Source organism: Chenopodium quinoa, unplaced genomic scaffold (genome assembly GCF_001683475.1).
Source record: "Chenopodium quinoa cultivar QQ74 unplaced genomic scaffold, ASM168347v1, whole genome shotgun sequence".
Lineage (NCBI taxonomy): Eukaryota > Viridiplantae > Streptophyta > Magnoliopsida > Caryophyllales > Amaranthaceae > Chenopodium > Chenopodium quinoa.
In genome coordinates this window covers 2,521,111-2,533,070 of record NW_018742770.1, presented here as the reverse complement: position 1 = coordinate 2,533,070, position 11,960 = coordinate 2,521,111, and the positions used below count along the sequence as shown (strand labels likewise).

The following is an 11,960-nucleotide window of genomic DNA, read 5'->3' as shown; positions in this document are numbered from 1 at the left end:
CCCCGCCCGATTTTGGACGGATTTTGGGCAGAATTTTTTCGACCCCAAATCGGGTTGGATCCAGCCCGTAAATTTAATCTTTGGGCAGGTTTCGGAATACGTTTTTATGCATTTTAGTTGATTTTTTTTACTTGACCAGAAAAGCCCGCACGACCGGACTATTTTGGGCGGGTTTGGGCACAAAAATTTTGGCCCAAAACTTGGCCCGACTCAAGAATTGAGCTGATTTTTTTAACCTTGGCCCATCCTGTCCAATGATCACCTCTATCTTTATCAAATTAAACATAAACATGTTCTTTTTTGTCAAATATTATGTTATTTTTCAAACACGTTCAACCACTCAAGTAACCATGAAAAATAACATGTTTTTTTTATAAAGAATTTATGTTCTTTATAATGTATCATGTTCTTGTCAAAAACAAACATGTTCTTTTGTCAGATACAAGTGTGTTCTTTTTCAAACACTAGCATGTTTTTTTTTTTTTTTTTGCCATGTTCTTTAAAATATTTCTAATGTTCTTTCCAGGTGCATGGTACACCCGGATGCACTATACTATTTTCACCGAGTAAAAACCAATAATATTTCTTGATAGTGTGTAGTTGCGTATTAACATCACATGTGCGATATGAGAGGCTGTTAGATACATGAGATATCGAAAAATACGGAAAATATTTGTGTGATATATTTTCCGTAGATATCATTAAGGGAATAATATATTTAAACGCCACATTTCTTTTACTACCTCCGTTAACTATTATTTGCAACAAAGGGGTATTATTTGTGAGATATATGTTGCAAATAATAGTTAACGGAGGTAGTATTTCACTCTCTTTATAGTATTAGTTTAGTAAGCTTGTTTACCATAGTAATTAAAGATCAATTTTTAAGTATTTCCTGTATATATACTCCCTCTATTCCTTAAAAATCTTTTCATCTACATTTATATTTTTATCACTCGAAATGAGAGTGGGAAAGACTAGAGTGGTTAGAACTCCCCTCCCGGTTCCAGATGATCTTGGGAATTTTCATCCCCCATCCTTGTGGCTCTCTAAACAATCCCGGAAAAAAAATAATTAAATAAATAAATAAATCGGAACCAAATCCAACATATAGTAAATTTTATTGATTAGTAAGGTCATTATTTATACATATAATCATCCAATTATTTCAACACTAAAAAAACCCATCATTGAAGGTTAACGACTTTATTATCCAATCTTCATCGTCGTGGAACGCACCTCTTGTAAGGGAAAAATTTGAGGTCCAAGGTAATAGGGAGAATTAGGCTCGATTTTAGTAGGCGGCGTGGCGGTGGTGTGTCGGCCATGGTGGTCGAAAAAAAAAATTAATTTTATTATTGAAGGAACCTTAGCTCCGATACCATGATAATATTATGATTCAATGGCCTCCGTTTCTCATTAATCAAGGTCAATATTTATACAAGAGTTCCCTTGAGCTCCGAGGAAGATAAACTTAAACTAGGAAACTAAATTATCCTAGCATAAGATAATAACATAAATATAGCTAGGAATTATATCTTGCCTAACTATAAGATATTGCAAATATTCTATCATATCTTCCTAACAAACAGTGCACAACAGATTCTAGGAATGGAGCTTCCAAAGAAAAGAGAAGACGATTTCATGTTCTGGCCACTTCATCCATCGGGAAAGTATTCGGTGAAAACCGGGTATGCTTTCCTTTCACAAAAGGCTAATTCTCTAGATCAAGATTTTATTAAACAAAATGCTAAATTCTTCAAAATCATTTGGAGACTTCGCATTCCGCCCAAATGGAGCATGTTCATATGGAAACTTTCTTATGATGCCATCCCCACAAAAGAAAAACTGTTGGAACAACAAGTGTGTAGTGTGTGAATTTTGTGAAAAAACTCAAAGTCCCACATTGGTGGGAAATGAGAGTTTTACTCTCTTTATAATATAGAGAGTGGGCTAAAGGGGTGTGGCCCTTGGGCTACCCACATATTTGTGGAGAGGGAGGACCTATATGGTAAACCATATATCACACACGCGCGCCGAACCGAGCTGGGCTGGGTCGGGTTTGGGTTATTAAACAAACTTAATTTTTGTTACCGGTTTGATTAATATTCAGTTACAAAACGTTTTACTGTTTTGGTTTAAATTTTTCCGTTACATTGCTTGATTCTCGTTTAGATGAAGTGGCAACTCTGTGTGATTTTTGCGGGTTGGATATTGAGAACACACAACACATTTTTAGATTCTGTATTTTGGCTAGATTTGCGTGGAATAATTTTCACGTGACAGATGGCTATACCTCTAATGAATCCTTTTCCGGTTCACTACGGGAATGGATTCAAACTTATATCCTGCTTCTTTATAGTCGGGATGGAATCCATAGCCCCGCAATATCATCTTTTATTGCAACTTTATGGGGAATATGGGTGAGTAGAAACCAACGTGTTTTCAAAGGGGATAGTGATGGTTACACCACTTTGAAAAGGAACATTGAACAAGCCGTGCAATGCTTGGGAGATTTCAACAAACCTAGTCTCACAGCTTTAGGTACACTGCACATTCCAGACATGGGTATGCAGGAACCCCCGGGGTTTTTCCAGGCTCATATAGGACAGGAAAAATATATTTTTTGTCCAAGTCAGGGGCAACCGGATTGTATTCTACAGATTGACGGATCTTTTGAAAAGAATAGTGGAAGAAGTGGTTTTGGATGGGCAATGAAACTTACTGATGGGGACTTCTTCGATGCGGGGGCAAGCTTTGGGTTAGCAACCTCGGCCTTGCATTCGGAGGCACAGGCGTGTCTTGAAGCTCTAAAATTGTGTACAACTATGGGATTCTCCAAGGTTCTTCTATACTCGGATTCAATGAATATGATCAATCTCTTACGTAAGAAGGAAGTGGACAACCTAAACGTTTACTGGACCATACGGGAAATACAACAATTAGGGCTGACGTTTAGGTGTTGCAACATCCTAAAGGTGGACCGAGACCAGGTTCAGCGGGCGCATATCCTAGCCAACAATAGTAGAACTAGTCTAATAAGCTTTTATTTTAGTTTGTAATTTGTTTTTCCTTATGCTGATGTCAAAAAAAAAAAAAAAAAAAAAAAAAAAAAAAAAAAAAAAAAAAAACATCATAAATTGAAAATACATACAAAGCTAATATAAAAACTTTTTTTTGGGGAGGGAGGGTGCAACTATGAATATGTTTTTGCCACAAGGCAAAGTGGATTCTTCTTATGCATAGTAATACCAGGCAATGTATCAGTGTCAATATCTTCACTCTTCATACCCTTAGGCAACCCCCAGTCAAAAGAGTATAACAAATTGGCTAATGCAAGCTCAAAATTTGCAACACCAAGAAGTATTCCAGGACACATTCTTCTTCCAGCACCAAATGGAATGAGCATGAAATCATTCCCTTTGTAATCAATTGAACTCCCTAAAAACCTCTCGGGCATAAATACTTCTGGGTCCTTCCAGTATTCGGGATCTCTTCCAATAGCCCATACGTTTACAAACACTAGGGTTTTGGGTAGAATATTGTACCCTTCTATGGTACATTTTTGGAGAGACTCTCGGAGTACTAGCAATGGAGCGGCAGGTTGGATCCTAAATGTTTCTTTCACAACGGCTTTGAGATATTCCAGTTCTGGTAGATCTTCTACTGATACATAACCCTTATGTCGTGCTGATGAGTCTCGAATTTCTTTTTGTACTCTCTTCATCGCGGTTGGGTTCTTAATTAATTCTGTCATCGCCCAAACTACCATGGCTGCACTTGTATCTGTTCCCGCTACAAACATATCCTGTCATACAGAGTTTAGTATGTAACACTCAATTTATGAACAAATCTTAGTAAAGTAAGGTAATAAGGAATTTGTTACCATAAGTACAGCTTTGATGTTGTCCATAGATAGATCATACGTAAAGGTTTTCTCTTTTTTAATCTGAAGTAGAACATCAATGATATCCTCTTGCTCTGATTTAACTCTATTTGGGTCAAGATGATCGTTAATAATTTCTTCGAAAAATGTATCTAAGTCTTTGAATGCCTTCTTGAGCCTAGAGGATTGTCCGGTTAGCCTATCGAGCCAGGCTATGGAAGGGAAGTAATCAGCAAAGAAGAAGGTGGTTAACATAGTCTGAGCGTCACTTAGAAGCTTGTGACAATTGTAACCTTCATCATCACTATACCTGTGAAACATCAATGAAATGTTTAAGACTTTTTTTTGGAAAATGATAAACATAACCTTAGGCTATGTATAAGGAGCTAAAAAAGAAAATATTAAGGATAATTTTACATTAATCACATCGATTTACGTGTGATTTTATCATGAATTCTCAAGTTAATTATATTTTGTCATGAATTGGTGTAGTGGTGATTGGGACTACACTTGGTAGGGAGGACCCGTGTTCGATCCCCCGCAACAACAATCGGGAAGGGATTGGAACCTAACCACCCAGAACTGATCCCCGAATCCGGATTAGCCCAAAGGGTGAACCGGATGGAACACCAAAAAAAAAAAAAGTATATATATATATATACCTTTTTTTTGTCACTTAGAAGTCTCCATGTTTTATAAGAATAAGGATTTGACTATTTGAGATATTATATTCTAGTACTACATGATTTGCAAAATAATTAGTGTACATTTGTGTTTGATATTTATTAGAAAGTACACAATCAATGTTGCTGGATGGACATAGAACAATAAAATTGTTTGTATTCTTCTTGAATTAAAGAAGCCAAAAATCATATCCTCAATGTACTGTAGGCACAATTTTCTAGAAAAATGTCAACAAAATGAGTAAATTGATAAACAATTCTTTGCATAATCATTATTTTTAATAAATTTCCTACTTTGTATGATTAATGGTATTATAAGACCATCTCCAATGATGAGACTCAACTGAGTATTTTTAGGAGAGAGAGAATATTTTTTGCAATGTATACCAATAAGTTGGCATTTAAACTTAGCAACTCCAAAAGAAAATTGTTAAGTTTGGATATTCAACTTTGAGTCTCATTTGACAAAAAGTGTGCGCCCTTGTTAATATTCTATTATATTTTGTAATTTATTTAAGTTTTACTTTTTTTTTATTATTTTTTAATCTTATAATTATTGATGGGTCATAAATTGAAAATAACAATTGTATATTTTAGAGAGTCTCACTATTGAGAATTTAGACTTCATATGAGTTGCTAAATTGAATGGTATCACCATTGGAGGTAAAAAACAACTCATTTTGTATTTCAATACTCAAACTTGAGTTTCACCGATCAATGTAACATGCAATACCTAAAACACTGACCTTTCGATTTGGGTGAGATTCGAGCAAGAGATTCGATCCGAGCAAATGATTTGAGCAGAAGATTCTAGCAGAAGATTCGAGCTAATTATTCGAGCAAATGATTCGAGTTGAAGATTCGAGTAATCAATTTGGGGGTTTAGGGTTCATCATTTTGAGAGGAGAGAGAGTGAGAGTTTTTCTTTTTTGAAGGGAAAAGTGAGGCCTGAAGCTACCAATATTATTAAATTAGGCGTATTATTTTATTACTTGTAGTACTTTCAACAAGGGCAAATTAAAATTTCGCCCTCTTTGCTCTAAAATTAGAGGGCAAATTAAAATTTCGCCCTCTTTGCTCTAAAATTAGAGAAACTAAAATTTCGCCCTCTTTGCTCTATTATAGAGGACGAAAACTAAATTCGCCCTCTTTGCTTTGAAATAGAAGGGCGAAAGTAAATTTCGCCCTCTTTGCTCTGTAATAAAAGGGCAATTATAATTTTGCCCTCCTTGATAGAAACTAACAAGGCAAATTATAACTCGTCCTCCTTGACCGATTAAAGTCGCCCTCTTTGATTTTTTTCTTGTAGTGCAATGGTCTAAGTTGGGGAATCATTGTTGGAAAAAAAAAAAAAAAAAAAGTGTAAATTAGTGTATATAATTATCGTCTGATATAAAATGTATGGAGGAGGAGTATTATTCATCCATAATTATAGAAATTATTGATTAAATTCAAATGTTAGCATGGAGAACTATGAAAGTTTAAAGGATTCCCAAAAAAAAAAAAAAAAAAAAAAAAAAAAAAAAAAAAAAAAAAAAACTCCGTCAGTAATCATGTGTTTTCTTTTTAACAGAATTCCACGCATCACCGCACTATTACCACGACGTCTACGCAAGCTAGCTAGCTAGCTAAGTAGCAATGACTAAAATATCACTATTGTTTATTAGTTATTACTCACCATTTATCAAACTGGCGTTTAGCTAAGATGTTATAATGAGACAAACTTAATTATAGAATTCATGCTACATCATCAAATATATTATTAAATTAGTAGTAGATCGACAAAATAACCGAGATAATGTAACGTTTTATATGTAAATTACTTCCAAATCATAAGATCACGAGAAGTACCTCTTGCCAAAAGCAATTTTGCATATATTGGAGCTTGAAAAGGTCATCAACAACTCGCTCAAGTTAACGATTTCTGAAGCAGAACACTTTGTAGATATCTTATTAATCATCCTCATAATTTCTTCGTGTCGAATCGAAGCAAAAGACTCTACTTTTTTCGGGCTAAAGAGATGAACAACACAAACCTTTTTTATTTCTCTAAAGTAATCAAGGCTATGAGCAAAGGTTATGTCCAACCCATTATAACTTAATTTTCGCGTTCCTAACGTTGGTGGTCGGTAACAAAAGTTTAGATCTTGTGTTTGTAGGACCTCTTTCGCCGTCTTGGCGGATTGAACCACCAAGGCGTGTGCGGTTCCAAATCGCAAAGACAAGATCGGACCATAGATCTTGGCTAACTTAGCAAAGTAGATGTGAGGTTTTGAAGGGTCAAATTGGTGCAAGTTTCCTATGATAGGAAGCCCTTTAGGTCCGGGTGGAGGGTGAAATGGTTCATTTTTTTTGTGTTTTAGAAAAATTAAAATAAGAGAGGAGATTGCTAGGAAGAGGAGTAGTAGTATCATGTTATATGGTTTCACAAATTTTTGTTATTGGCATAATCATGAAATCTTGCAATACTATATATAGAAAGTAACACGTTGACTTTTATTGAATATTTTGCCTCTCTTTTTTCTGTTTTTGGTAATTAATGGAACTAACATGTTGACATGATACATGAACGATTCGAATCAATTTTGATTTTCGAGTTTTAATATATTATATTATCATTATATTACTACTATAAAGGATAATGTTATCTTGTTCACATTAAATTGAACTGAATTGAACTGAACTGATTGGAGCTAAACTGAACTTAACGAATATTTTATGAAAGAAGAAAATTAGGAACTGAATTGAACTGAACTTATTAGAGTTGAACTAAACTGAACTGAACTGAAATTAAGCTGAAGTGATTAAACCCTTACTTGTCAAGGAGAAAAAATAATTAGCGTATCATATATTCTATTAAATGTCCATATCTAAAAGATTGTCAAATTTTAAAGCAACCCATAGAAGACACTAAGGGACGACTAATACATACTACTAAAATTTAAAATTTGGAGTGATGATAACAAATAAATGACTAAGCTACTCCCTACGTTTCGTAATACAAGTATTTAATTAACACGCTTCTATAGACATAAAGTTGAATTTAAAAAAAAAAAAAAATTGAGTGGATTGATTTTTATTTTTATTTTTTTTTTTTGAATGGTTTATCCTACTCTAAAACAGTAAAACATGATACCGTTGCTCTTGTGTAATGTATAGAGTATGTAACATACCACATAATTATACTAATATATAGGAACTTGAAAATATATTGAAGCTTGAAAATGTCATTAGCAATTCACTCAAGTTAACAATTTCTGAAGCAGAAGACTTGGTAGATATCTTATCAATCATCCTCATGACTTCTTCGTGTCGAATCGGAGCAAAAGACTCAATTCTTTTCGAATTAAAGAGATGAACAACACAAATCTTCTTTAGTTCTCTAAAGTAATCAAGGTTTTGAGTAAACGTTAGGTCTAACCCATTATAAGTTAACTTTCGCATTCCTACTATTAGTGGTCGATAACAAAAGTTAAGATCTTGTGTTTGTAAGACCTCTTTCGCCGTCTTCGTGGATTGAACCACCAAGGCTTGCACTGTTCCAAATCGTAAAGAAAAGATTGGACCATAAATCTTGGCTAGCTTAGCAAAGTAGAGGTGAGGTTTCGAAGGGTCAAATTGGTGTAAGTTACCTATAATAGGGTTATAGGGAGCCCTTTAGGTCCGGGTGGAAGATGAAATGGTTCATTTTTTCGGTGTTTTAGATAAAAGAAAATGAGAGAAGTGGCTAATAAGAAGAGTAGAAGAATCATGTTTTATGGTTTCCCTGATTTTGGTTTATGGTTCTTGAATTTCCATAATCATGAAATATTGCAACTAAACTATGTATACATAGCTACACGTTGACTTGATGTATATGAACAACTTGGGTCAATTTTTATTTATAAGGTCTATTCTAGCATAATTAGTAAGGAGATAATCTTCGATTATCAACAACAATAAATAATTATCATCACTACCTTTCTTCTACCATATAACCATATTACTCGTATTGTTTAATTTTTAATTGAAACTAACATCAAAAGGAATATAAGACCCTCTCCAATGGTGAGACTCAAGTGAGTATTTTTAAGAGTGAGAGAATATTTTTTGCAATGTATCTAAACTTAGCAACTCCAAAAGAAAGTTGCTAAGTTTAGATACTCAACTTTGAGTCTCATTTGACAAAAAGTGTAGACCCCTTTCAATATTCTAATATATTTTGTTTTATTTAAGTTTTACCTTTTTTTTAATCTTACAATATTTGATATTAAAAAAAGATATGGATTTGGTGAGCTTAAATTAAAAGTGACATTTGTATATTTTAAAGAGTCTCACTATTGGGAAATTAGGCTTCACATGAGTTGCTAAATTGAGAAGTGAGTATGATATCACCATTGGAGGTAAAAAAAAAAAAAAAAAAAAAAAAAAAAAAAAAAAAAAAAAAAAAAAAAACAACTCATTTTGTATTTCAATACTCAAATTCGAGTCTCACCATTGGAGATAGTCTAAAGACTACTATTAATTGAATTTGATAATGGAAAGATGAGTTATTAAATGACCTAACTATAAAGAGTCTTTTTAATTTTTTATATTGTGGTAAGGAAATATCTTGCCAATACCCAATACTTATATTGGAATTTGGAAATATAATTACGGAGTACAAAAAATAAGTTAGACTTGATTCTCGTGGGCTGAGTGGGGCTGGGCTTGGGCAAAAGTTTAAATTGTTTCAGGCTAAAGATTTAGGCGGGCTTTTCGTACATGTATGTATGCTGCACACACTTATAAATGGCACGGTCCAGGCAGGACTATTTGATCTTCTGCTCCAAAATACGTGCCTATGCTGCACTCGCAAATGAAGAAAAAGACTATACTTCACTAGTCTAAAGGAGATTTTATCCCTAAACTACATGGGAATAGGAAGTTTAGCTCTTTAACGTTATAAAGAGTTTAACTTTCTCAATTTTTTATCAATGCAGGACACTATAATTACTCTATAGCACTTAAAAACTAAAATTAGCTTCAACACAGATCATGTTTTCTTAGAGATTTGTCCTCAATCAGGCTGAAAAAAGGAAGAACTTTATTGTATGTCACAAATTTGAGGTATTACCATTTATTCAGTAGCCTTACCAAACATTCCTCGCTATTTACCCAAATGATAACCTCTTTATGCACCATGCTACATTATCGTAGACCGTCTTTACAAACTCCTTTGTCCATGATGAACCTAGTCCATTTGTAATATGTTATTATGAGATAACATTGTATGTGATAATATACTGTGATATAAGAAGTCTAGAATTATTAGGACTTAGGAGATAGAATTCACTAATTCAGTATATAGATATTATTAACAAATATTTATCAAAAGACTTTGGAAAACAATTATTGTGAATTTGTGATATTGTATTATTGTATAAGTATGTAAATGATTAATAAGAAAATGCAATGCGACAAATTATTAAGAAAATGAAAATTGATTATTCCATGTAGTTCGTTGTCGACAAAAATCTTCCTATAAATAACTACGAAGTATAATACTACAAGTAATAAATAACTTCTTAATGCACAGTGATATACAAATTTTTGTATGTGGCTGGCCACATGTGCGGCAGGGGTTACTTGTAGAGTGTTACTGGTTTTGGTCAGGGTGTTACTTGTGGGTGTTACTTATATTATGGAATTACTTGTAGGGTGTTACTGATTTTGATTAGGAGTTACTTGTAAGGTGTTACTTGTTTAGTATGGGGGTTTGGTCTGGGGTTACTTGTAAGGGTTACTCAAAATACAAATAACTCATACAAGTAACCCCAAAATACAAGTAACACCTACCAGTAACTCATACAAGTAACCCAAAATACAAGTAACACCTACAAGTAATCTTTATCGTAGGGGTGAAACAAACTCGGTTTAAAATCGAACCAAACCGAAAACCAAACCGAATAACAAATATGGTTCGGTTTTTTTTTTAAAAGTGGTTTGGTTTCGGTTTGCAAAATCAAGAAACCGAAATTATGTGGTTCGGTTTCGGTTTCGAAAAATGAAAAACCGAAAAAAACGAAACCAAATCGAAATTTCGACACAACCCCAAAAAACCCTAGTATATAAAGGGAAAAAAAAAAACCCTAATCCTTCTTCAGGCACTTTCCGCCCTTTCTCTCTGCTTTCCTCCTCTTCTTTGCTCCTTTCTCTGTCCTCTTCGATCTCTTCTTTCTCTCTCTTCTTCAATCACCTCTTTTCTTTTCTTTTTTCTTGTCTTTCTCCTTGCCTCTACTCCTCTTTGTCTTCAAAATTAGCACGAAATTTGCGATTTTTCATATTAAAGCAAAGATTTTTCATGGTCAAAACGAAGGTTTTCGACTTTTCGTAACAAAATTCACGAAATTTGGCCAAAACGAAGGTTTTAATGGCCAAATTCGACCATGAAAACTCTAGATTTAGAGTTTTCATGGTCGAATTTGACCATTTTAAACCAAATTCGAGATGAAATTTAAGGGTCATTTTTGGTTTAAATGTATGTTTTCTTGTTTTTAATTTTTTTTTTTTTGAATTTTTAATAAATCCATTAATATGATTTGATTTCTGGTAAGTTTTGTGCTTGAATTGTTTTGGTAAATTTCATCAGTTTTGGTAAAAATCTGGTGGTGATGGTTTCGGTTTGGTGTGGGTGGGGGTGGGTTGTCAGTTCGTTGTGGCTTTGGTTTGGTTTGATTTTGTTTGGTTCGGTTTTGATTGGTGTGGTTTGGTTCGGTCTTTTTGCAAAATTTGATGTCTATGATACTTGATAGGAAAATTCGGTGCGGTTTGGTTTTTTTTATGAAAACCGAAGTTTAGGTGGTTTGGTTTGGTTCAGTTTCAGAGCCAAAGTGGTGCGGTGTGGTTTGCAAAATCAAGAAACCGAAATAGGGTGGTTCGGTTTCGGTTTGGACAAAAAACCAAACCGAAAACCGAACTTTCACCCCTACTTTATCGTATCATGTGGCCTGCCGCACTGAAAAACCTTTAACAATGATATTATTTAAATTGCATATCAACCAGTAGTATTAAAAAACCTTCACTAAAAATTCGAATTATAACATGGAGTGTGTGTACAAAAAAAAAAAAAAAAAAAAAAAAAAAAAAAAAAAAAAAACATAGAGTGAAAATAATTTTGAAACATTAAATAACTCATTTGTGTCAGCCTAACACCACTCGGCCACTTGCAACTTTTAGTGCAAGTTAGTGGTGAATCACCAAACAATGTAATTTAGGAAATGTTTGCAATTGTTTGTCTCTTTCACAATTTAACTTACTATCTTCGTTTCATATTTTTTGCAACTTTTGCCAAAAATGGATGTTACATATTATTTGTAATTAATGTTTTCTTTCCTTTTTGGGTTGTCATTTCTCTCTTTCTCTCTCCTCAT

The 11,960-nt window shown here is 33.7% G+C and overlaps 1 protein-coding gene across 1 annotated transcript; it reads right to left on the bottom strand.

The window, feature by feature from the left end:
• Positions 1-3,185: 3,185 nt before the first annotated feature.
• Positions 3,186-7,113, bottom strand: LOC110724684 (cytochrome P450 83B1-like). The gene is made up of 3 exons (XM_021904126.1): positions 6,421-7,113; positions 3,887-4,196; positions 3,186-3,808 (listed from the first exon to the last, which is right to left on the bottom strand). The coding sequence occupies exons 1-3, from the start codon at positions 6,981-6,983 to the stop codon at positions 3,197-3,199; spliced, it is 1,485 nt and encodes a 494-aa protein (XP_021759818.1). The 5' UTR covers positions 6,984-7,113; the 3' UTR covers positions 3,186-3,196.
• Between the last annotated feature and the right edge of the window lie 4,847 nt (positions 7,114-11,960).